The 25928-nt window shown below is 39.2% G+C and overlaps 1 protein-coding gene across 1 annotated transcript in view; it reads left to right on the top strand.

Moving 5' to 3' along the window:
- GK5 (glycerol kinase 5) overlaps positions 1–25928 on the top strand; it is a 125038-nt gene that overhangs the window by 29306 nt on the left and 69804 nt on the right. Inside the window, exons 3-4 of the mRNA XM_054575089.1 lie at positions 296–371; positions 23366–23459. Of these exons, the coding sequence (XP_054431064.1) occupies positions 296–371; positions 23366–23459 (170 nt within the window). The remainder of the gene's footprint in view (positions 1–295; positions 372–23365; positions 23460–25928) is intronic.

The raw sequence follows: 25928 nt of genomic DNA, 5'->3' as shown, positions 1-25928 counted from the left end.
CTGTAATCAATACAAAATAATGTTGAAACAATTAAAAAAAGGAAAAAAGACATGGACAACTGGGTGGGGATTGACTGTGTGGAGGTGGTGCTGGATGGGATAGGGGAGAGAAACAGCAGAAAAAATTGGGAGAACTGTAATAGAACAACAATAAAAAGAAAAAGAAAAAAGAAAAATGCTAAACCTAGATTTTTTTTCTGAAGATTATACTCAATACTTTCTTTTCCATACTATAATTTATAAAGAAAAATTTCATTGGCTTTTAAACATGTGTTTTATCTATCTTTATTTTTAGCTGCAGGAATAGAGATGAATCAAATTGTTGGTCTTGGCATCTCAACACAAAGAGCAACTTTTATTACATGGAACAAGTAAGTATGATGAGCTCTCTATTGTTGGGTTCATACCATAGTGAATACTGCTGTGAAACCTGTTTGGGGAGTTTTAAATTTGTGAATTAAGAACAGTTTGCTTGGTTAAGACAGATGAAAGTAAGCCTGCTTTCTGGCTTATTAAAATATGTTCCCTGCACGTCATCTGGGTTTGACTTACATAAAATAATGACAATAAAAAGACTTTTGCTGTTATTAAAATTATCTATTCCTTTATTTTAGTGCGAATTGGTTTTTTCAAATGATCAACGATCTTAAAAATTAGGTTATAACTTAAAAGATTCAGGGAACCTAACAGATTTCAGAAACACAATACTATAATTATGGTTTATATTTTCAGTCTATTCCAAATTTAATATTTAAGTACATACAGCATAAGAAGTATATATAAATTAAACACAGTTATAATATTGTAATAGCTACCATATGGTGAAGATCTGTGATAGTACCTTTGGTTTCATTACCCTTGCAAAGAAACCTGCTATTTTGATATTGCCTATTTCTATGGAGAAAGAAACTGAGGCTCAGAGAAATAAGTAAATTGTTCAAGGTCATTTAGTTACTAAATAGAGACAAAATTCCAAATTATCTTTTTATCTCAGAGTATATGCTCTTTCCACTGTTCCCATTTGCCTTCAACACTGTAAAGTGTTTCTTTGTTACAAAGCACTAGACCCCAAAGAGCACCTTGAATTTGGGGCAATGAGGGATATTGGTGGTGGATATAGAGTATAAGGATAAGTCTGAGAAATATAATCAAAGTGAATTCATAGGGACTTGGCTTTTAAGTCAGTATTAGGCAAGAGGAAGTTCAAATTTAACAGTGTTTCTGGCTTGATGTTTGGGAGGAAATGTATGATAGAAATTATTGAGAATATAAGAGAAGGAATGAGTTAGGAGGTGATGAAGGTGGGTAGATGAGAACGTGATAAAGTGTGTGTCTTGGGGCATGTACATTTGGAGGTATCCCAAAAGTGGTTAGAACATTGGTCTGGTTTAGACTGAGGCAGGGCTCATTTTCTCCAGATGGGTACCTCTTTCTTTCAGGGCATAATGCTCCTCAGGTTGGTTGCTTCATCAGCAGTTCCCCTGAAACTCCCTCTACCCACTCCCTACTCAGTGACTTAGGCATAGGAAGTCTTAAATAGGTAATAATATATTTTTCAGATGAAGTAATAAATGAATTAAAGTCGTCAATGTACAATAGATCAGGGTTTCTACACAGTGGTACTATGGACATTTTGGGCCAGTAACTCTTTGTTGTTGGGGGCTGTCCTGGGCATTGTAGGGTGTTTAGCAACATTCCTGGCCTCTACTTACTAGATATCAGTAGCCTCCTTATCCAATTTTGACAAACAGAAATGTTTCCAGACATGACCAAATGTCCCCTGGGGTGGGGGTGGGGACACAATCACTCCTAGTTGAGAACTTTCTGTAGGCATAGTTTGGAGAAGTAGGTTCGTTCTGTGGTAGGGATTATAAGGATAGAAGAGAGAAGATGGAGGATTTGGATTACCAGCCAAGCTGGAGGCGTTGGTAGATACACTTTGCCTCCTCGTGCAAACAAAAGAAAGACAACAAATTTAAAAAACAAAAAACAGCCACAACTTCCAAAAAAATCGAACTGCATGGAAGTCCAACAACCAAGGAGTTAAAGAAGAAACATTCATCCAGACTGGTAGGAGGGGCAAAGACAGGCAGCCTGCCTGGGTGGAGAGAATGTGCGGCAAGATGGCAGCTGGTGTTCCTACATTTGTGTAGGATAAACCAGGAGGAACAACAGGGGAGCAAGACAGACCACACAACCCAGGGTTCCAGCGTGGGAAAAGAAAGCCTCAAAACCTCTGGAAATAAAAACCTGTAGGGTTGTGGCAGTGGGAGAAACTCCCAGCCTCACAGGAGTGTTCGCTGGAGAGACCCACAGCGTCCTAGAATGTACCCAAGCCCACTCACTGGGGAATCAGCACCAGAAGGACCCAATTTGCTTGTGGATTGTCGGGGAAGTGACTGAAGGCTGGCCAAGAGCCGAGCAAGTGGCATTGTTCCCTCTCCGACCCTTCCCCCACATACAGTGCCACAACACAGCGAAGTGAGTTGCTCTACCCTGGTGAATACGTAAGGTTCCGCCCCTTCCAACGTAAAGGGTGCACTGAGACAAAGAAATATGGCCCAAATGAAAGAACACGTCAAAGCTCCAAAAAAACAAAAAAAGAATTAAGTGACAAAGAGAGAGGCAGCCTATCAGATGAAGAGTTCAAAACACTGGTAATCAGGATGCTCACAGAAATGACTGAGTATGGTTGTGAAATAGAGGAAAAAGTGAAGGCTATGCAAAGTGAAACAAAGAAAAATATACAGGGAACCAACAGTGAAGGGAAGGAAACCGGGACTCAATGAATGATTTGGAGCAGAAGGAAGAAATAAACATGCAACCAGAACAGAATGAAGAAACAAGAGTTCAACAAAATGAAGAGAGGCTTAGGAACCTCTGGGACAACTTGAAACATACCAGCATCTGAATCATTAGGGGTGCCAGAAGGAGAAAAGGAAGAGCAAGAAATTGAAAATCTATTTGAAAAAATAATAAAGGAGAACTTCCCCAGTCTGGCCAAGGAAATAGACTTCTAGGAGATCCAGGAAGCTCAGAGGGTCCCAAAGAAGTTGGACCCAAGGAAGCACACACCAAGGCACATCATAATTACATTACCCAAGATTAAAGATAAGGAGAGAATCTTAAAAGCGGCAAGAGAAAAGGAGACAGGTTCCTACAAAGGAGTTCCCATCAGACTATCAGCTGATTTCTCAAAAGAAACCTTGCAGACAACAAGGGGCTTGAAAGAAGTATTCAAAGTCATGCAAGGCAAGAACCTGTATCCAAGATTGCTCTACCCAGCAAAGCTATCATTTAGAATGGAAGGGCAGATAAAGTGCTTCCCAGATAAGGTCAAGTTAAAGAGTTCATCATCATCAAGCCCTTAATTATCTGAAATGCTAAAGCGTCCCGTCTAAGATGATCAAAAACTATGAACAGTAAAATGACAACAAACTCACAACTATCAAAAATTGAACCTACAAACAAAAATGAATTAAGCAAGCAAGTGGAACAGGAGCAGAATTACAGAAATAGAGATCACATGGGGAGGGAAATTTAGCAGTGGGGAGGGCGAGGGTGGAAAAGCGGGGGAAAGGTACATGGAATAAGAAGCATAAATGGTAGGTACAAAATAGACAGGGGAGGATAAAAATAGTATAGGAAATGGAGAAGCCAAAGAACTTATATGTGTGACCCATGGATATGAACTGAATGGGGGCGGGGCGGGGGATGCTGGTGGGAGAGTTGGTGCAGGGCAGAGGGGAATAAAGGGGAGAAAAAAATCGGACAACTGTAATAGCATAGTCAATAAAGTACACTTTACAAAAAAGACAGAGGATTTGGACAATGAGTCTCCCACTCTCCACCCTCGACACCAAATTTAGAGGGAGTTAGGGAGCAAAAGCTGGCAAACAGGACCAAGGTATATCTGGGAAGTGGGTGATATGGAAATAGAGGCAGGATAGTCTCCTTAGGGAAACAACTGATTGTAAGTATAATGATGGGTTGGATTTTGAGATTATGTCATTGTCCACAGAGCTTGCTTTCATCAGAACCCCGTATCAGGTCATTCATGACTTGAAGCTCAGAGAATTAGGAAGGAAAGTTTTTATGTTGCAGTCAGATCATCTCACTTTTAGGGGAAATATGAATCAGATTCCAAGATAGGTCACTTTTCTTATTGGTGTTGCTGTTGTAGAAGGGTAAGATTTCTTGAAACAATTGTTCCTTCTTCGGTATTCTTCCTTGGGATGTTTGGTTTTTTTTGAGAGTTTTAGAAACTTTGCATGTAGGAACTAAAATACTGGATATTAAAAAAAAGACACAGAAGATTTCATGCTTCTTTTACATTAAAATAACAACCTTTTCTGCTCACAGAGCCCCAGTGAGCTATTGTGGGTTATAATGCTGGCAGGTTCTACAAGCTCCCTGACATTCTTTGCTCATTTTTGGCAGAAAAAAGAGACTGGACCTTGTGGAATATGTTCATTCCAGTTTCAGCCAGCACCTTCTCTTCCCAGCTCATTGTCTTTCCTCCTGTGTCAATGGGGGGTGTTTCTGCCTTTGTCACCACAGAAACATTATTTTCCTTTAGGTACTGTCAAGGAGTCTAAAATTTTTGAACATCCTTTTCTCCTTGTTCCCCCATTCTCCCTGGACTTCTATGCCAAAAAACTTGTTTTTTTGTTTTTTTTTAATTAATTTATTTTTTCAAATACATTTGTCTCTGCCTACCCCCCACCACTTGTTTTTTTATTAACTTCTGTTCAGTCTTTCAGTTTTCTTCAAATTCTTCAGGTTAAAAATTTTTCCAATATATTTAATCAGAGGTGTATTATAAAATAACTCTTGGTGATATCTCCTCCATTTTGGTTGCTTTAAATTTCTTTGTTCTAAAAAAATCATAAGCCCTTTTTTTCTTTAGTCACTGTCTGTCTGTCAGGGAGGCTTCTGCCAAAAAACCTCAGATCAAAGTGTGCACCAATGAGTACCATAAACTCAGTTAAAGGAACCAATTGCACTTAGTAACTGTGCATTGGAGGGAGTAAGGCACTGTGTTGGTTGATGAACTAAAGATAAAGATGAAGAAGAATACCAGTCTTCAAGGAATTTATAGTCTCGTAATACAAGTACATAAGCTAATGTGTTCCCGTAGCACCAAAAATACCTTTTTTTTTTTGTAGTACTTGATACTTGTGTCAGTGGTTCTTACCAATTACTTATGACACAAAATACATTAGGAGCCACAGAATGGTATAATGTGTTAGAGAGGCAATTAATTTACAGTATTGACATTCATGTTTTTCTTACATTCCTCCATTTATTGTTGGCAGAGATAAAATAAACCTAAATCACTGCTAAGTGAATATCGGACTATATGCTACTGCTTGAGATCAGTATTCTAGATTGTTTTCTATGTGTTATGAATTAATGATGCTACTTTCATCATGTGATCTTCTTCCTGTCTCTGTTCTACAGCTGCAGTAGTCTTAAAACTACTATGCTTCACCCTGCCTTGGAAACTTTGAACATGTGATATATTTTGTTGGGAATGTTCATTCTCCTTGTTTGTTCTGATGCATCCTTCGGAGCTCAATTCCATTGTCACTTCTCAAAGAAACCTTTCCTGACCCAGAGTAGGCAGGGTCTCCCTGTTAAATATACTCATGGCACCCAGTATTTCTCCTTTGTAGGACTTATTTCCGTTATAAGTAGGCAATTGAGTAATTATTTGTTTGACTTCCTTGGTAGAAGATATATTAATAAGGGCAAAGATGAGATGTTTCTCTGTTCCCAGCTGTGTCCCCAGCTCCTGGCACACATTGCTATATAAATATTTGCTGAATCAGTGATTAAAAATTAGATTCAAGTGTATAAGTAGCTGCTATTGTAGAATGGCTCCAAAGAATCTTGTATCAATAGATGTCATATCTGTCAAACACAATCTGATAGTTGTTATTGGTAAAGCAACATTTTTTAATTTCTTTCATATATGGACTAGGTGGTGAGACTCTAAAAGTGAACAGACAGTACCCTCAGGAGGCTCCCAGTCCAGTTGTAGATACAGATGTGCACACAGATACTTGGGATGCAGCCTGGAGCGGGGAGACTGAAGAACAGAGAAGAGGAGTTAGGGTAGGTTTCACAGAGCCACTTGAGCCAAGTGTTGAAGGATGAGTATGAGTTTCCTAAATGGGAAGAGCAAATCCCTGGCAAATGCATGAGGAACAAGAGAATGTTGTATCTGAAGCACCAAAAGTACTTTGGAAATCAAGGGGTGATTTAGGGACAACACCACGCCCAAGTGTTTAACTCCTTTGCTCTGACCTCATTTTTGACCACCCTCCTCCTAGCTTGTGCTCTCCAGCCACACTAGCTTGCTCTCTGTTTCTTGAACACTTCCCACTGGTTCCTGCATTTGGAAGGAGCAGCTTTGAATCTATTGTCTTCTCTCTCTGGAGCTCTCCTACCTGGGATTTATCTTTCTCATCATTCAGACCTTACTTCAAAGATCACTTCTAAGAGACCTTCCCTGACCATTTTATTTATCCCTCATATTACCATTTTATTTTCTTCATAGCGCTTATCATTATCTAAACTTTTTTACTTATTTGCATTTTTATTATATCTCTCTCATAGAAGCAAGAAGTTCCATGAGTATTGGTATTTTTGTTTGACCTGTTTTTTGCTCAGTCCTTCACACCTAGAAGAGTACCTGGCACATAATAGATTGAGGTGAACCTGGAGAAGAAGGTAGGGTCCCAGAGCAGGAAAGTTCATTTCTTGTAGTAAGAAGTTTGCCTCTCATAAACAGTGGGAAACTATCAAAAGATGTTAAGCAGAAGAGTAATGTGACCAAATTGACATTTTAGAAAGAATATTCTTGAATCAAGGTGGACAGTGGATTTGGGGATAATGAAACTAAGACTGAGAAGTCTCTGTGAAGACTATTGCTTATTCAGGTCTCTGCTTTCATATCTAAAAAGACACCTTACTCCCCAGTTACTCTATTCCTTTTCATAGCATAATTGCCATGTGAAATAACATTTTTATTTACTCATTAGTTTCTTACCCACCCCATTAGACTATAAGCTCTAGAGATGTTAAGAACCCTCCACCCCCAAATTTTGGGCCAAGCACTTAAAGGATACCATCGACTCAGGTGTGGCACACAAGAGGAAGAGGAGCAGCAGGTTTGGGGTCGACATGCTGCATTTGAGATGTTGTGAGACAATCTTAGGAGATATAGGAAGGCAGCTATTGGTGAGGGAATGGAACTGAAGTGAGAGGCTGGCCCTGGAGGTGTGGATTGGTGAGCGGTTCTGTGATGACTGCATTCATGAGTATGGGTCAGATTTTCTACCGAGAGCAGCTAGATAAAAAGAGAGGGGGACCAAGGATACAACCCCCAGCAAACACCAGCATTTTACTGGCCATCAAATGAATGAAATTTGCAAGGGAAACCAAGGAGATGTGCTTTGAGAGGTAGGAGGATAAATAATACAGGGTTATCAGAGAAACTTACAAAGTGGCAGTTTTAGGACAGAGGACATGATAGTCTGAGCACTAGTGCAGAAAGGTCAAGTCAGATTGACATGGATCCTGGAAATCTGGGAACATTGGTGACTGTACTGAATTGTATTTGGTTGAGGGAGTGGGAGGTAATGAGGAAACTTTGAGGGTGCTTAGCTAGGTGAGGGGCATCCTGGGTCAAGAGAAATGTTTTTGGTTCTGTTTCAAAGATGCAGAGGTTAAGGGTATTTAAAGAAGAGAACTGAAGAAATAGTTGATTAAATGAAGTGATGGAAGAGGCAGGAAGCCATGTATATGGAGAGGACAGGTAGAGATGTGAGCTGTAAACTTGGAGAGGGAAAGGTTTTTCTCTGAACTAAGGAAAATGTGTGATGGCTGTAGGTGTAGCTGGTGGAGGAGTTGAGGAAGGTATTTTTTGTGTTTTATTTTGTTTGAGATTTCTAGGGCTTGAGAAATCTCATGAAAATTTGGACATCCCATTTGTGGGGAATGGAGAAGAAAGTAATGAAGGACAAGAGAAACACTTTTATAATTTTAAGTGACTTTAAAAACATAGGCAAGGTTGCATTTCATAGATATGAAATGTGGTACGAATTCACAAGGCTATGTGATTCTCCAACACCTCTCAATTGTTCTGGCATTGAAGGTGGAGAGCAAAGAAGGTTAGATTGATTCCAGGTTAGGAGTTGAAAAGGCAGACAGTTAACTTGACAGTCAAGGGGCAGAGAATGATATGCAAAATAATGGAGTAGAAAATTGGAGGGGAATCAAGATGGCGAAGGAGTGAGTGGAAGTCACACTGACCTCCTCCCAGGACCAACCTGGAATTACAACTAAATTGGGGAGAAATCACCTGGAACAAACAACTAAACAATAGCAAGAGAGGAGCCTTGTAACTTCAGAGACAGAATAATCCGCTTTAGTGCAGTCTAACTGGTAAAGAGTCCGGTACAAACCTGAGAAGGCGGCGGGGCGTCCACCGGCAGCAGCACCAGGAGGATATTGAAACGGCCAGTGGGATCCCCCATGAGAAGAGCAGGGTCTAAACCAAAAGCGGGAATCTCTAGCCCACAGCACCAGAGCCCAAAAACTACACAGAAAACAGCCCGCTGTGAAAAGCGGCAGGGTTGCTCTCTGCTGGAAACAGGCGGCTGGGACGCAAAGAGCCTTCTATAGGGCCAATGCAAAATTTTTATTTGCAGTCACTTACTCTGGTCTCCGGCAAGCAGGGGCAGAGTGGGCTAGAGACACCTGAGGAGAGATTGGGCAAGGAGGCTTTGGGGAGAGAACTGAGAGAGTAGCTGGCGGGCTCTCAGTGCTGACTCATCCCCCGCGGGGCAGGAGCCATCTTGCTCAGGAAGTGGCCACTCCCCCTGAATGGCATCAACGTCAAAGGACCCAGTAGCCCCTCCCCCAGGTGGGATTCCACCCTGCCCTGTGCTGTCTAAGCTGCCTGCTGAGTGTAGAGTGGCAGCCATAGATAGTAGATCTCTGGCTAAATGGGGCGCAGAGAGGTCTGGAGACACTTAGGGAGAGACAGGGGACAGAGGCTTTAGGGAGAGAAGGGAGAGAATAGCTGGTAGGATGCCAGTGCAGACTCCTCCCCCATAGAGCAGCAGTGTGAGGACCCCATAACCCCGTCCCGAGGAGGGACTCTGCCCTGCCCTGAGCTGTCTAAGGCGGCCTGCTAAGTGCAGAGTGACTAGATTAACAGCTGAAGGAGACAGCCACAAACAGTAGATTACTGGACATCTCCAACAGACTGCCTCAGGTCAGACAGGGTCAACATCTGACATCATCAGAGGCAGATCCAGAAAGTAAAAACAGCAGTCTCCAACCATAGAAGTTCACACCGCAAAGTCAGAAAATCAAGACAGATCAACTTAAGAAGCAGAAGCAAAAGAGAAGAGTCTCACAAATAATGGGAAGACAAAGAAATACACCCCACTTCAAGGGAAAGGAAGAATCCCCACAAAGAGAACTAAATGGAATAGAGGCAAGTAAACTATCAGATACTGAGTTCCAAACAGCAGTTCTAAGGAAGCCCAATGGGCTCAGTGAGCTCAGAAAGAATTACAAGAAACTACAGGGAAACTACGAGGACCTTACTGCAAACTATATCAGCATGAAAAAGGACATAGAAACTATCAATGAGAGACAAGAGGAAATGAAGAATACCATTTCTGAATTGAAGAACACAGTAGAAGGAATCAAAAGCAGGCTAAATGAAGCCGAGGGCCGAATCAGCAAGCTGAAGGTAGAAAAAAGCTCCCAGAAAGAGCAAGACAAAGAAAAAAGACTCAAAAAGAATGGAGAGGCATTTAGAGAAATGGAGGACAACCAGAAACGTAATAATATCCATATAATAGGATACCAGAAGGAGAAGAGGATGAGGAAGGGAGAGAGAACCTGTTTGAAAAAGTCATGATGGAAAACTTCCCTAATTTGAGGAGAGGAAAAAGTCACACAAGTCCAGGAAGCACAGAGGGTCCCATTCAAGAGGAACCCAGTGAGGCCCACTCCAAGACACATCATCATTAAAATGGCAAATACCAAAGACAAACAGAATCCTAAAGCAAACAAGAGAGAAAGAGATAGTAAGGTAGGAGAGAGCCCCGATACGGCTAGCATGTGACTTCTCAAGAGAAACACTACAAGCCAGTAGGGAATGACAACAAATATTGCAAGTCATGAAAAGCAAAGACCTGCAACCAAGACTGCTCTACCCAGCAAGGCTCTCCATTAAAATGGAAGGTGAGATAAGGAGTTTCCCAGACAAAAGAAGGCTAAAAGAATACACCTCCACCAAGCCAGCACTGCAAAATATGCTAAAGGGACTGCTTTAAGATGAAGAAAAATTTTCTACGAGTACTCAGTTCCTTTCAGATTTGCCAGTACTTGATATTACCAGTATTTTTAATTCTCATTAATCTGATTGTGACAATGATGTTATTTTAATTGCTCCTTTACTATTTGCTGAAACTAAACCTGTTTTTGTATATTTCTTGCTTATTTATATTATTTTTTTTTAAAAGCTTTAAATGACTTTTTGGTATTCTTTACCCATTAATTGACTAAAGTTTTGTAGAACTTTTTTTCCTAAAAAAACCACAAGAAGCAAAAAACCTATTAACCGTGTTTTAGATGTGTTGCAAATACTTTCCTATTCTGTTCCTTGTCCTTTAATTTTTTTATATGTATATTACTATATAGTTAAGTGTTTAATATAGTCATATTGTCAATATTTACTTTATAGCTTCTGGGCTTGAATATTTTACTTCAGTCATGAAAAATATTAGTTCTATATTCTTCTAAAACTCCTTAGATTCTACATATTGATTTTTAACTCACCTGAATATTTCTTGTATAATGTGTGAAATAGGGCTCTATATTTGTTTTACTTCAAGTAATAGTGGTCTATGCACCTTATTTGTTGAATAAGCCTTATTTTACCCATTGATTTGAAATACCAACTTAATCATTCATATATTAATCAGATATATACGTTTGTCTCTAGAATGTTCATTACACGTCATTGATCTACTTGATTATTTCTGTGCTGATGTCATGTTGGTTTAATTGTTGAGACTTCATAATGGTTTTACATTTTTAAGAATTTTTATAATTAATGTCGACATTTAAATAATAAATAAAATCAATCTACATTTAAGAAAGAAAGAGAGAGAGATGAAACTCCTACCTTTTGCGACAACATGGATAGAAGTGGAGAATATTAAACTAAGTGAAATAAGCCAGTTGATGAAAGACAATTACCATATGATCTCACCAATAAGTCAACTCTGTTCAACAAAATAAACTAATGAACAAAATAAACCACATGCACGGAAACATGGAGCAGACTGAAAGTGACCAGAGGGGATGGGGAAAGAGGACAATGGTGGAAAGAAGGGTAAGGGACTAGACAAAGAACATGTATGAATGACCCATGGACATGGACAACAGAGTGGGAATTGACTGTGGGAGCGAGGGGTAGGGGTGGGATGGATAGAGGGGGTAAAGGGGTAAAAATTGAGACAACTGTAATAGAATAAACATGATTTATAAATAAAAAGAAAGGAAATTGGAAAGAAAGAGTGGAATAAGCTGTTTCAGAACTCTAAAACCTGATTGGCCCTTATAACAACTAGGAGAATGCTAGATGAAGGCAGAGGCTGCTGTTCTTAGGTATGAGAGGGTATGTGAAACCAGCCACCATTCCCTACTACTCTGCTGTGGGTATGGGGAAAGTAGCCCACATCCCTGGTGTGAGTGCTTGGTGCGAGAACAGGCAGTGGGGACCTTGTCCTAAAAAAAAGTCAGCTGATAAGCTTTGATGGATTTGGCGGTGCCTTGCAAGACTGGTTCTGATGCTCACTTCGGTTCTGGCCCTCTCAGCCCTCTCAGCTGCAGTGGCTTCCTTTGCAGCATCTGCTGGAAGATTTAAAGGGCCGTTTCCTTTACAGGTGTTTTTTGGAGACAGACGTTTATGAAAATCTTTCTCAGGTCACTAGTTGATCACAGAGATAACAGAACAGAAGTTTCAGAAACTTCAGTGACCATACAACAAATAAACACTTTGCAAAAATAGTTTGGAAAGGTTACAAGCTGACAGCTCCAGCCCTCAACAAGGAAAGATCAGCAACACCCGAGGACTGGGAAAATTAGATTTCTAGAGTTACCACATTAATTCTCAAAGGGATAAAAGTTTTAAACATCTCATTGGCTGACTTAAGGAATTTGTCATGTTATGAATGTTTGGTAAATTGACCTATTAAAAACTAAGATGAGGGAGATCCAAGATGGCATCAGAGTAGGTAGAAGCTACACTAACCACTTCCTAGGACCAAACTGAACCATAACTAAGTAATAGAAAAGACATCCTGAACAACCAACTGAAGACTAGCTGGAGAGAAGCCATATAACCAAAGATACAGAAGAAACATGCCACCACATTGAAACTGGTAGAAAGTACGGAGGCACAGGATGCCTGGCTGGGCTCCCACAGGTAGGGGGCAGCTGAAGTTCTGGAGAGATATTTCAGTGGCCAGGAGGTTCCCCCTGAGAAGTATGGGGTCTAAACCCCAAGCAAGACTTCTCAGCCTAGAGCACTAGAACCAGGAAAGGCTACCACATAACATCTGGCTGTGAAAAGCAGAGAGGTTTCTGTCCACCAGGGAAAGGTGGCTAGAGATGCAGACGCCCTCATAAAGGGTCAATGCACAAACTTTCATTTGCAGCCACTTACTCTGGGCTCTCGTGGAGGGAGGACAGAGTGGACTAGAACCACATGAAGAGAGTCTGGGGTTGGTAGCTCTGGGCAGAAGGTTGAAGGGTCAGCTGCCAGGATCCCTGTGCTCAGTCATACCCCATATTGCAGAAGCCATCTTTCTCAGGCAGAGCATTCCACTCCATGTGGCATGACCCTGAGGGGGAAGCAATAGCCCTACCCATGGAAATCCCTCTTGCCCCATCCTGTGGAGCTTAAGCCCCATTGAGGAGCTTTTAATGACCAGAGGCTCTTTTAGCGCCTAGGCCTAACAGGCAGCCTGCATGTGGATGCCGATCTCTGGGTCCTTTGAAATTTTGGCTGCCCTTCCCCTGGGTCTAGTACTGGTAAAAGCTGGCCTTGGTGTGCAGCTTGGTCCTTTCCTCATGAACCCCTGCCCCCGCCCCAGGCCCAGGAAATTGAGCCACAAGCCGTGGATCGCAGATAGCTCCAATCACATTGCCCAGGGCCAATCACAGGCAGCATCTGTTGTAGACCTGCATGAGAGCCCTTGCAAATCTATCTAATGCATAGAAACAAACACAAAGAGGCATCCCAAAATGAACAAGATGATTCTCCAGAAGAAAAGTTAAAAAGGCAAGCTATTTATCAGATATAGAATTCACAGTAATGAATATAAGGATGCTCAACAGAGAACAGACATAGCAACTGTTAGAAAGGGCCAGTCAGAAATAAGGAATGCAACTATCTGAAATAAAAAATATACTGGAAGGAATAAACAGGAGGTTAGATGAAACAGAGGATTTGTAGGACAAGGTGGAAAAAAAAATATGCAGTCAGAACAGCAAAAAGAAAAAATAATTTAAAAAAAGAAGATAGTTTAGGGGACCTTTGGGACAACATGAAGCATCAACATCCACATGATAGGAGTTCCAAAGGAGAAGAGAGAGTGCAAGGGATCCAGAACCTATTTGCAGAAATAATGACAAAAAACTTCTGTAACTTGGTGAAGGAAAAAGACATACCCATCCAGGAAGTGAAGAGTCCCAAACAAGAGGGACCCAAAGTGGCCCACACCAAGACAAATAATAATTAAAATGGTAAAGCTTAAAGATAGGGAGAGAACCTTAAAAGCCACAAGAGAAAGGCAGTAGTTACCCACAAGGGAGCTCCCATAACATTGTCACTGATTTCTCAACAGAAGCGTTTCAGGCCAGAACTGATTGGCATGAAACATTCAAAGTGATGAAAAGCAAGAACCTACAATAAAGACTACTTTATCAGTCAAGACTGTTATTTAAAATTGAAGGATAACTGCAGATCTTTCCGAACAAGAAAAAGCTAAAGATGCTTGTGACCACCAAACCAGTACTGCAACAAATGTTAAAGGGCTTGCTTTAAGAAGAAGAAGGAGAAAAGAAAAGAAAAAAGCCCATAGGAACATAGTTAAAAAAAATAAAATGCCAATAAATACATATCCATCAATAATCATTTTAAATGTAAATGGCTTAAGTGCTCAAATCAAAAGACATAAGGTAGCCTGGAATTGTGTGGCTCAGTTAATTGGAGCATCATCCTATAAACCGAAGGGTCGTGGGTTTGATTCTTGGTCAGGGCGCATACCTGGGTTGCAGGCTTAGTCTCAGATCGGGTCATGTACAAGAAGACAACCGATCAATGTTTCTATCTCATGTTGATGTTTCTCTCTCTCTTTCTCTCTCTCCCTCCCTTCCCCTCTCTCTAAAATCAATAAGCATGTCCTAGGGTGAGGATATAAAAAAAGACATAGGGTAGCTGAATGGATAAGAAAACAAGACCCATATATATGCTGTCTTCAGGAGACCCACCCAGAACAAAAGATACACCCGGACTAAAGGTAAAGGGATGGGAAAAGATATTTCATGTGAAAGGAAAAAAAGCTGTGGTAGCAATACTTAATATATCTGACAAAATAGACTTTAAAACCAAGACTATAGTAAGAGACAAATAATGATAATGATAAAGGGAACAGTCCAATAAGAGGATATTACCTTAGTAAATGGAGCACCTCAACGTGTAAAGGAAATCTAGATAGACTTAAAAGGAGATGTTGACAGAAATAGTCATAGTAAGGGATTTCAATACACCTTTGACATTAATGGATTGATCTACCAGACCAAAAAAGAAATCATCAATGAGACAGTAGCCTTAAATGACAAACTAGATCAAATTGATTTAATTGATATCTTCGGACATTTCATCCCAAAGCAGCAAAATATACATTCTTTTCAAGTGCACATGGGACATTTTCTATGATAGGCCACATGTTAGGACACAAACAAGTCTCAGTAAATTTAAAAAGATTGAAATCATATAAAACATCTTCTCTAACCATAATGCTATGCAACTAGAAATCAAAAATAAGGAGAAAACTAAAAAATACACAAAGACATGGAAGATAAATAACATTATTCGACAATGAATGAGTTAATATTGAGATCAAAGAAAAAAATCAAAGGATACCTCGAAAAAAATGAAAATGAGGACACAACAACCCAAAACCTGTGAGATACTGGGAAAGCAGTTGTAAGGGAAATTCATAACATTATAGGCCTACCTCAAGAAACAAGAAAAAGCTCAAATAAACAATCTAACTTCACACATAAAGGAACTTGAAGAACAACAACAAAACAAACCAAAAGGAAGAAAATAATTAAGATCAGAGCAGAAATAAACAAAATAGAGTCTAAAAATATACAAAAGATTATGAATCCAAGGGCTGGTTCTTTGAAAAGATAAACAAAATTGGCAAACCTTTAACTAGACTCATCAATAACAAAAGAGAGGACCCAAATAAATGCAATCAAATGAAAGAGAAGTAACAGCTGACCCCAAAGAAACACAAAGGATTGTAAGAAAACATTAAGAACAACTATATGTCAACAAATTGGACAACCTGGACAAATGAGTAAATTCCTAAAACATACAATCATCCAAAACTGAATCAGGATGAATCAGAGAATCTGATTAGACAGATTACACCTATTGAAATTTAAGCAATAATAAAAAAAACTCCCCCAAAATAAAAGCCCTATACTGGATGGCTTCACAGGTGAATTTTACCAAACTTCCCTAAGAACTAACACCTCTTTCTCAAACTAGTTCAAAAAATTCAGGAGGAGGGAAGACTTCCATGCTCATTTTACAAGTCCAGCATTATCGTAAATCCAAAAACACTACTAAGAAATAAAATTATAAGCCAGTATACCCAATGAATATAGGTGCTAAATTTTCCACAAGATATCAGCAAACCAAATACAGCAGTACATGAAATAGATTATACACTATGGTCAAGTGGGATTTATTCAGGTTGTGCAAGGTTGGTACAACATCCACAAATCAAAAAACATGATGCATCACATAAACAAAAGGAAGAATAAAAGCCACATGACCATATCAATAGATGCAGAGAAAGAATTTAATAAAATCCAAAACCCAGTTGTGATAAAAACTCTCAGCAAAGTTGGAATAGAGGGAACATACCACAATGTAATAAAGGCTATTTATGACAAGCCCACAGCCTACATTATACTTACGGGGCAAAAACTACAAGCGTTCCTCTTAAGATATGAAAACAAGGATGTCCCCTTTCAGCACTTTTATTCAACGTAGTTCTAGCCACAGCCATCAGATAAGAAGAAGAAATAAAAGGCACCCAAATTAGAAAAGAAGTATAACTGTCATTATTTGCAGATGATGTGATACTGTATATAGAGAACCCTAAAGATTCCACCAAGAAACTACTAGAACTGATAAATGAATTCAGCAAAGTAGCAGGATACAAAATTAATACCCTGATATCAGTTGCATTTTTATATGCCAATAATGAACTAACAGAAAGGGAAATTAAGAAAATAATCCCTTTCATGTGCTTAACAAAGAATAAAATACTTAGGAATAAATTTAACCAAGAATGTTAAAGACCTGTACTTGGAAAATTATAAGACACTGAAGAAAGAAATTGAAGAAGATACAAATAAGTGGAAGCACATACCATGTTCATGGGTAGGAAGAATTAACATCACTAAAATACACATACTACCCAAACAATCTATAGATTCAATGCAATTCCTATCAAGATACCAATGATGTATTTCACAGAACTAGAATAAATATTCCAAAAATGTATATGAAACCCACAAAAGACCCCAAATAGCAACAGCAGTCTTGAGAAAGAGCAAAGTTGGAGAAATCACACTACCTAATATCAAACTATACTATAAGGCTAGTAATCAAAACAGCATGATACTGGCATAAAACAGACATACAGATCAGTGGGACCGAATAGAGACCCCAGAAATAAACCCATGCCTCTATAGTTTATTAATATTTGACAAAGGAGGCAAAAACATTCAATGAGCTAAGGACAGTTCATTCAATAAATGGGATTGGGAAAATTGGACTGATACGTGCAAAAAAAATGAAACTAGACAACTTTTCTATGCCACACACAAAAATAAATTCAAATGGATTAAAGACTTAAATATTGGTCTTGAAACTGTAAAAATCCTAGAAGAAAACATAGGCAGTAAAATCTTGGACATTTCTTTTAGCAATTTTTTTTTTTCTGATGTATCTCCTCGGGCAAGAGAAACAAAAGAAAAAAAATAAACAACTGGGACTACATCAAACCAAAAGGCTTCTGCACAGCAAAGGAAACCACAACAAAATGAAAAGATAACCCACTGAATGGGAGAGCTTGTTTACCAATATATTTTATAAGGGGATAATACCCAAAATTTTTAGAGAGCTGATAAAAATACCAAAAACACCCAAACAATTCAATTAAAAAATGGGCAAAGGACCTTAATAGGTACTTCCCAAAGGGGACATATAGTGGGCCAACAGATACATGAAAAGATGCTGTACACCACTAATCATTAGAGAAATTCAAATTAAGACCACAATGAGATATCTCCTCACACCTGTCAGAATGGTATTATCAATAAATTAACAAACAATAAGTGCTGGTGAGTATGTAGAGGAAGGTTTTGCACAGTTGGTAGGAATGCAGATAGGTACAGCTACTGTGGAAAGCAAAACGGAGTTACCTCAAAAAATTGAAAATGGAACTGCCTTATGACCCAGAAGTTCCACTTCTGGGAATTTATCTGAAGAAATACAAAACAGTAGTTTGAGATAAATATAAGCACACCTATATTCATTGCTGCGTTATTTACAATAACCAAGATTTACAGATTTCACCACAGTTGAGGGGTTGAAAAATTGTCTTACTCTTTGACTTAATCTCGAATTTAGGACTAAAGGAGATTTGAGGGAAATAACCCAATGTTAGCAACAGCAGTACCTGAAAATATGACCTTTGGAAGTAGGATCATTACAGATGTAAGTAGTTAAGATGAGGTGATAATGCAGTAGGTTGGAATCATAATCTAGTGTGACCAGTGTCCTCATATGAAGATAGCCATACATGTGAGTGTGGATACAGAGAGTATGTCATATGAAGAAGGAGGATTGGAATGATGCATATATAAACCAAGGAATGCCAAAGATTGCTACAAACCACCAGAAGCCAGGAAGAGGCAAGGAAGGATTCCTTAAAGGTTTCAGAGGGACTATGGCTCTTTCAACACCTTGAATGTGGACTTCTAGCCTCCAGAACTGTTGGAGGCAAATTGCTATTGTTTTAAACCATTCTGTTTGTGAAATTTTGTTATGGCAGCCCAAAGAAACTAATACAATTGATTTTTGGCAAGGTTGCCAAGATGAGGCACTGGGGAAAGAACAGCCGTTTCAATAAATGGTGCTCAGAAAACTGAATATCTACATGCTAAAAAATGAAGTGGGACCATATACAAAAATTATTCCAAATAGTGGATCAAAGAATAAATTTAAAAAACAACACTATTAAACTTTTAGAAGAAAGCAAAGAGGAATGTCTTTGTGATCATGGACTTAACAATGATTTCTTTAGCGGAATTCGAAGCACAGCCTATAAAAAAAATAGATTAATTGGACTTCATCAAAATTAAAACCTTTTTTGCATCGAAGAATGTAATTGAGATGTTGTCATCTATTAATGATGGCTATTTAAAATTTTTTTCTATATTAGAACCTCACATAGAAAATTTGCCCTAGATTTAATAATAAATAATAAGAAATAAAGCCATGTTGAAATTATTTTGACATAGTGTGCAATTTGCATTTAAAAAATGTGTCTGGAAAAAATTAAAATGTTGAGAAAATGTAGAGTCATTGATATCTCAAATCTGCAGTTAGATTTCTGAAAACCATTGCAGCATGTAAGGTGTGTGTCTTGGTATGTTTGGTTTGTAATTTTTATCTAAGATTGAAGACTAAAACAATAGATTCACTTCTCTGAATTGTACTAATGATAATGGTGACTGTATCACTAAAGGAAAAGGAAATAACATATTCATGATGTAAGTGAATGATGTGATTTACATTAATAAAGGTGAACAACAAAACAAAAAGGAAACAATTGAGAAAATGAAAAGAATTAATACCTAGAATATACGAAGGAACTCATACAACTCAACAAATGATACAATTCATAAATGGACAAAAGACTTGAATAACATACAAATAGTCTATAAAATACGAAAAATTGCTCAATATCAGTCTTTGGGGAAATACAAATCAATACCACAATGAGATATCACTTTATACCCACTATAATGGCTATAACTTAAAAAATGGAAAATAAGAAATGTTGGCAAGGATGTGGAAAATTGGAACTCTTGTATGTTGGTTATGGGAATATAAAATGGCATAGCCACTGTGGAAATCAGTTTGGCAGTTCTTCAAAAACTAAACATAGAATTACCATACAAGTATAACCCAGCAGTTCTAAGCATATATCCAAAGGAATTGAAAACAGATACTTGTACAGCAATGTTTATAGTGTCATTATTCACAATAGCAAGAAGGTGGGAACAACCAAAGTGTTTGGAAACTGGTGGTGGTTATGCAACATTGTGAAATGTAGTTAATGTCATTAAATTTTGCACTGAAAAATGGTTAAAATTGTACATTTCATGTTATGAATATCTTACCACAATTACAAAAAAAAAAAAAAAAGAGGCAGGTTCTTAATAATAATGATAGACCATGGAAGTCAGGAAAATAAGTAAGCCTAGCACCTATTGGTTAGGAAGAAAAGGAATGTTTGAGGGATGAAAGGTTGCAGTGTGTTGAAGGGAAGATATTTAGGGAGTAAAATGGAGAGAACTGAAATACAGTAATGTACCACATAACCATGTTTGGTCAACAATAGACCGTATATACAATGGTGGTCTGATAGATTATAAAGGAGCTGAAAAATTTTTATTACCTAGTGAGGTAGTAGAAATCATAGTATCTTAGCACAGTGCATTACTCATGTGTTTGTGGTGATGCTAGTGTAAACAAGCCTACTGCACTGCCAGTCACATAAACTTATAGCACATACAATTATGTGTACTACATAATGCTTGATAATGATAATAAATGACTTTTTCTGGCTTATGTATTTACTATGTTATACTTTTTAAAAATCATTTTTAGAGTGTACTCTTTCTACTTGTAAAAATAAGTTTGCTTTGAGCAGTGTGTGGTGTTAGCCTGCAGCAGCCTCATATATCTTTTATTTACCATGTCTCTTTTTTCACATTTATCTTTTAATATATATTTTATTGATTATACTATTACAGTTGTCCCATTTTTTTCTCTCCTTTATTCCCTTCCACCCAACACCACCCTGCCCTCCAGGACTCCTCCACCCTTTAGTTCATGACCATGGGTCATACATATAAGTTCTTTGGCTTCTCCATTTCCTATACTATTCTTAACCTCCCCTTGCCTATGTTGTATGTACTATCTATGTTGCTTATTCCCTGTACCTTTCCCCCTATTCTTTCCCCTCCTCCTCCCCTCTGATCTGCATTTCTATGATTCTGTTCCTGTTCTACTTGTTTGCTTAGTTTTTTTTTTTGTTTTGTTTTAGGTTCAGTTGTAGATAGTTGTGTTTGTTGTCATTTCACTGTTCATAGTTTTTGATTTTCTTTTTCTTAGATGTCCCTTTAACATTTCACATAATAAGAGCTTGGTGATGATGAACTCCTTTAACTTGACCTTATCCAGGAAGCACTTCATCTGCCCTTCCATTCTAAATGATAGCTTTGCGGGATAGAGTAATCTTGGATATAGGTTCTTGCCTTTCATGACTTTGAATACTTCGTGCCAGCCCCTTCTTGCCTGCAGGGTTTCTTTTGAAAAACCAGCTAATAGTCTTATGGGAACTCCTTTGTAGGGACCTGTCTCCTTTTCTCTTGCTGCTTTTAAGATTCTCCCCTTATCTTTAATCTTCGGTAATGTAATTATGTGCCTTGGTGTGTGCTTCCTTGGGTCCAACTTCTTTGGGACTCTCTGAGCTTCCTGGATCTCCTAGAAGTCTATTTCCTTGGCCAGATTGGGGAGGTTTTCTTTCATTATTTTTTCTAATAAGTTTTCCATTTCTTGCTCTTCCTCTTCTTCTGGCACCCCTATGATTCAGATGTCGGAACATTTCAAGTTGTCCCAGAGGTTCCTAAGCCTCTCCTCATTTGTTTTGAATTCTTGTTTCTTCATTCTGTTCTGGTTGAATGTTTGTTTCTTCCTTCTGCTCCCAATCATTGACTTCAGTCCCAGTTTCCTTCTCTTTACTGTTGGTTCCCTGTATATTTTTCTATGTTTCACTTGGCATAGCCTTCACTTTTGCTCCATTTTGGGACCATACTCAACCAATTCAGTGAGCATCCAGATTACCAGTGTTGTGAACTGTGTATCTGATAGGTTGGCTATCTGTTCATTGCTTAGTTCTGTTTTTGGAGCTTTAATATGTTATTTCATTTGGGCCATATTTCTTTGTCTCGGCAGTGCCTGTACATTGGGAGGGGCAGAGCCTTAGGTATTCGCTAGGGTGACTACCCAGGTCGGTGTGTTGTGATGCTGTGTGTGGGGGAGGGTTTGGAGAGAGAACAGTGCCTCTTGCTCAGCTTTTGGCTGACTTTGAGTCACTTCCCCTGCTACCCACGAGCAAATTGGGTCTTTTTGGTGCTGATTTCCAGGTCGGTGGGCTTCTGTACATTCTAGGACTCCGTGGGTCTCTCCAATGGACTCTCATGTGAGACTGGAGTTTCTCCTGCCACAGCAATCCCCGCATATTTTTACCTCCAGAGGTTTTGAGGCTTTCTTTTCCTGCTCTGGAACTGTGGGGTGCGTGGTCTCTCTTGATCCCCAGCTGTTCCTCCCAGTTTATCTACATGCAAATGTGGGACTGTCCAGTCTGCCAGCCACTGCCTTGACACTCCACAGCGGCCTGCCTCCACCCCTCCTACTGGTCTCGATGAATGTTTCTTCTTTAGCTCGTGGGTTGCTGGACTTCCATACAGTTCAATTTTGTGGCAGTTCTGGTTTTTTTTTTTTGTTTTAAAATTTGTTGTTTTCCTTTTTTTGGTCGTGCAAGGAGGCAAAGTGTATCTACCTATGCCTCCATCTTGGCCGGAAGTCTCCCTGGCTAGTTTCAAAGTGTCCTGTTTATTGTGTCTCTTGATTGCATCATTTTCTTTTGTGTGTGATTTATTTTTATGTTGTTTTATACAGTAACATGCTTACAGCACAGGCTTGTTCCTTGTGGTACAGGCCTGGAGCCTAAGTCTGTAGTAGGCTAGACCATTTAGGTTTGTGTAAGTGTAATCTGTGATGTTCACAGAACAATGAAATCACCTAATGATGCATTTCTCAGAATATGTTCCTGTTGCTAAGTGGGCAAGACTCTACTAGTGAGATGTGTTGCCTAATCTATTGTGATGCTAGAATTTCAGTAATAGAGTGTTTCCATTAATAAAATTGAGGATGTGGCCATGGCTGTGTACTGCTTAATAAGAGTGGGAAATGACAGTCTCAAGAATTGAACATGGTTAAATTCACACAGGAGATAGGGTGAAAAGCAAGCCTGAGTTGGATGTTGAAAATGAATAGATAGGTTGTCAGTGGTTGATTTGTAGGAGTCTCAAAGGAAAAATGACATTTATACTATAGTTCATAGTTCTGTACTTTTATTTTAGTGTTGACTGAGAGTTGAATTTCTTTTTATTAGACAAATTTTGGTAAGCCTGGTAGGTTGCCAGTGGCTAACCCAGTCCTAAAGTTAACAGTTGTAGAAATTGACTCAGGCAGTATTTCAGCTTTTCTGTAGGTACAGAGGTTTTTATCTGATTGTACAAGATAAGTACAATGAAGGCAATGGCTTCCCCATCTTGCTTCTAGAAGTATATAAGCAAGTTGTTAAAGGTTTTTTCATTATTTTCTTTGAAATGTACACATTGTAGTGCTTCGAAGAGAATATCTTTTTTGATCTACCTGATTAAAATTTCATATTCCATATCATATAATATTTGTTATAAATTATTTTCAATTTATAAATCAAAGAGAAGAAAGTAATTTGGAAAGCCACATATAATTAAATCATACTTTGAATGTAGTTTGGCCTCTAATTTTCTTTTCTCTTGTGGCAGATATTTTATATAATATTGTGTTTGATTTATATGAGTGTCAAAATGTTGTTTCCATTTTTCTTAGGAAAACGGGGAATCATTTTCACAACTTCATTAGTTGGCAAGATCTAAGAGCTATTGAACTTGTAAAGTCTTGGAATAGTTCCCTTACAATGAAGGTAATCTTTTTCTTCCCTGTAATTTGGGTGTTACTGTTTTTTCTTGTAAATGTTCCTTAACTGTAGACTTCATTTTAAAATTTCCTACCTATGCTGTTTTGGACATGAATAAGAGAATTCACACATGCACACTCCCACACTTTTGAAATGGAATGATTGTTACCTGAAAGTGTATCTAGTAGATTGAAGTACTTAATTCTACACTTCAAAAAGTCTTGAGGAGTTTTGGGGTGGTCCAGAGGTTCACATGGTAGTGAGAACTCATGTTCATGTTCCTGGAGAAGTGGAAAAAATACAGACCATGTCCAGAAAAGATGCAGCAATGTCCAAATTTCATCATCTTTTGTTATAGAAAGTGGAGTATATATATTGAGATAGTTAACTAGCTGACTGTCACACGCTCTTAACGTAATACCTAGCACATAGTAAGCAGGTAATGATGATGGTGACAGCTATAGCAGCACTATCAACATCATCTCCTGAGTGAGAAACTGAGTGAGTGGGTAAGAAGACAGTTTTCCAGTTCCTCAACTGTGGTGAAACCTGCAATATTTGGTGGTGTAATAATCAATACCAAGCGACTTCAAGACGGCAGAGGAATGAGTGGAAGTCACATGGACCTCCTCGCAGAATCAAATCGGAATTGCTACTAAATTGTGGAGAAATCACCTGGAAAACAATGGAACAATAGTAAGAGAGGAGACTTAAAACCTTGGACAGACAGAGGAATTGGCTTTAGCACAACATAACTGGTAAGGAGTATGGTAGAGACTCGAGAAGATGGATTGGGTGCCCATGGGCGGCAGCCCCAGAGGGATATTGAAATGGCCAGTTGGATTCCCCTGAGAAGAGCAGGTTCTAAACCATAGGTGGAGATCTCCAGCCTAAAGCACCAGAGCCCAAAAAGCAAACAGACAACAACCAGCTGTGAAAAGCGTGGGGGTGCTTTCTTCCAGAGACAGGCAGCTGGAGCACAAAGAGCTGTTTAAAGGGCCAACGCAAAAATTTGTAGTGGCAGCCACTTACCCTGGTCTCCAGCAAAGCTGGGGGCATAGTGGGATGGAGCCGCCTGAGGAGAGACTGAGGAAAAGACTTTGGAGAAACAACTGAGAAAGTGGCTGGCGGGGTCCCAGTGCTGTCTCACCCTGTTCAGCAGCTTCCATCTTGCTCAGGCAAACTGCTTCCCTGAGTTGCAGCAGCATGAAGGAACATAAAAGCCCCACCCTCAGGAGGCTGTGTTCTGCCCAGTGTTGTGCAGGACAGAGTGCTGAGTACAGAGCAGTAGTCACAGATAGTAGATCCCTGGCTAAAGGGGAAGCAGAGTGGTATAGAGATGCTTGAGAGTCTGGACATGTAGGCGTTGGGGGGAGAACTGAGCAAGTAGCCGGGGGGGATCCTGGTGCTGACTCCTTCCCTATATGGCAGCAGCCCTCTCTATCAGGCAGACCACTCCCTAAGCAGCATCAGGATGAAAGGACACAACAGCCTTGCACCCAGAAGGGACAATGGCCTGCCCTGTGGTGCCTAAGCCTGACTGCTGAAGTCAGAGTCACTAGATTAACAACTGGAGGAGACAGACACAGACAATAGATTCCTGGAAGTCTCATACAGACTGCCTAAGGTCAGATGGGGTCAACAGCTGATAACATCAGAGGCAGGTCCAGAAAGAAAAAAAAAAGCAGTCTCCTACCATAGAAGTACACACCACAAAGTCAGGAGATCAAGACAGATCAATTGAAGAAGAAGAAACAAAAACGAAGAGTCTCTCAAATAATGGGAAGAAAATGAAACACCCCACTAATGAAGGGAAAGGAGGAATCCCCACAAAGAGAACTAAATGAAATAGAGGCAAATTAACTATCAGATACTGAGTTCCAAACAACGGTTCTAAGGAATCTCAATGAACTCAGTGAGCTCAGAGAGAATTACAAAAACCTACAGGGAAACTGCGAGGAACTTCCTGCAAACTATATCAGCATGAAAAAGGACATAGAAACTAACAGCAAGAGGCAAGAGGAAATGAAGAATACAATTTCTGAATTGAAGAACACGGTAGAAGGAATCAAAAGCAGACGAGATGAAGCAGAAGGTTGAATCAGTGAACCAGAGGACAAAGTAGAAGCTCCCAGGAAGAGCAAGAAAATGAAAAAAGACTCAAAAAGAAATGAAGAGGCATTTAGGGAAATGCAGGACAATCTGAAACATAATAATATCCATATAATAGGGATACCAGAAGGAGAAGAGGATGAGGAAGGGATAGAGTACCTGTTTGAAAAAGTCATGAGGAAAACTTCTCTATTTGGAGGAGAGAAAAAGTCACACAAGTCCAGGAAGTACAGAGGGTCCCAGTCAAGAGGAACCCAATGAGGCCAACTTCAAGACATATCATCATTAAAATGGCAAATATCACAGACAAAAAGAGAATCCTAAAGGCAGCAGGGGAGAAACATGTAGTAACATACAAGGGAG

This window comes from Pteronotus mesoamericanus, unplaced genomic scaffold (assembly GCF_021234165.1).
Source record: "Pteronotus mesoamericanus isolate MK-2021 breed Mesoamerican mustached bat unplaced genomic scaffold, CSHL_Meso_final contig_27, whole genome shotgun sequence".
In the NCBI taxonomy this organism is placed as follows: domain Eukaryota; kingdom Metazoa; phylum Chordata; class Mammalia; order Chiroptera; family Mormoopidae; genus Pteronotus; species Pteronotus mesoamericanus.
The sequence above is the reverse complement of the archived record's forward strand: the minus strand, read 5'-3'. Positions and strand labels throughout refer to the sequence as shown.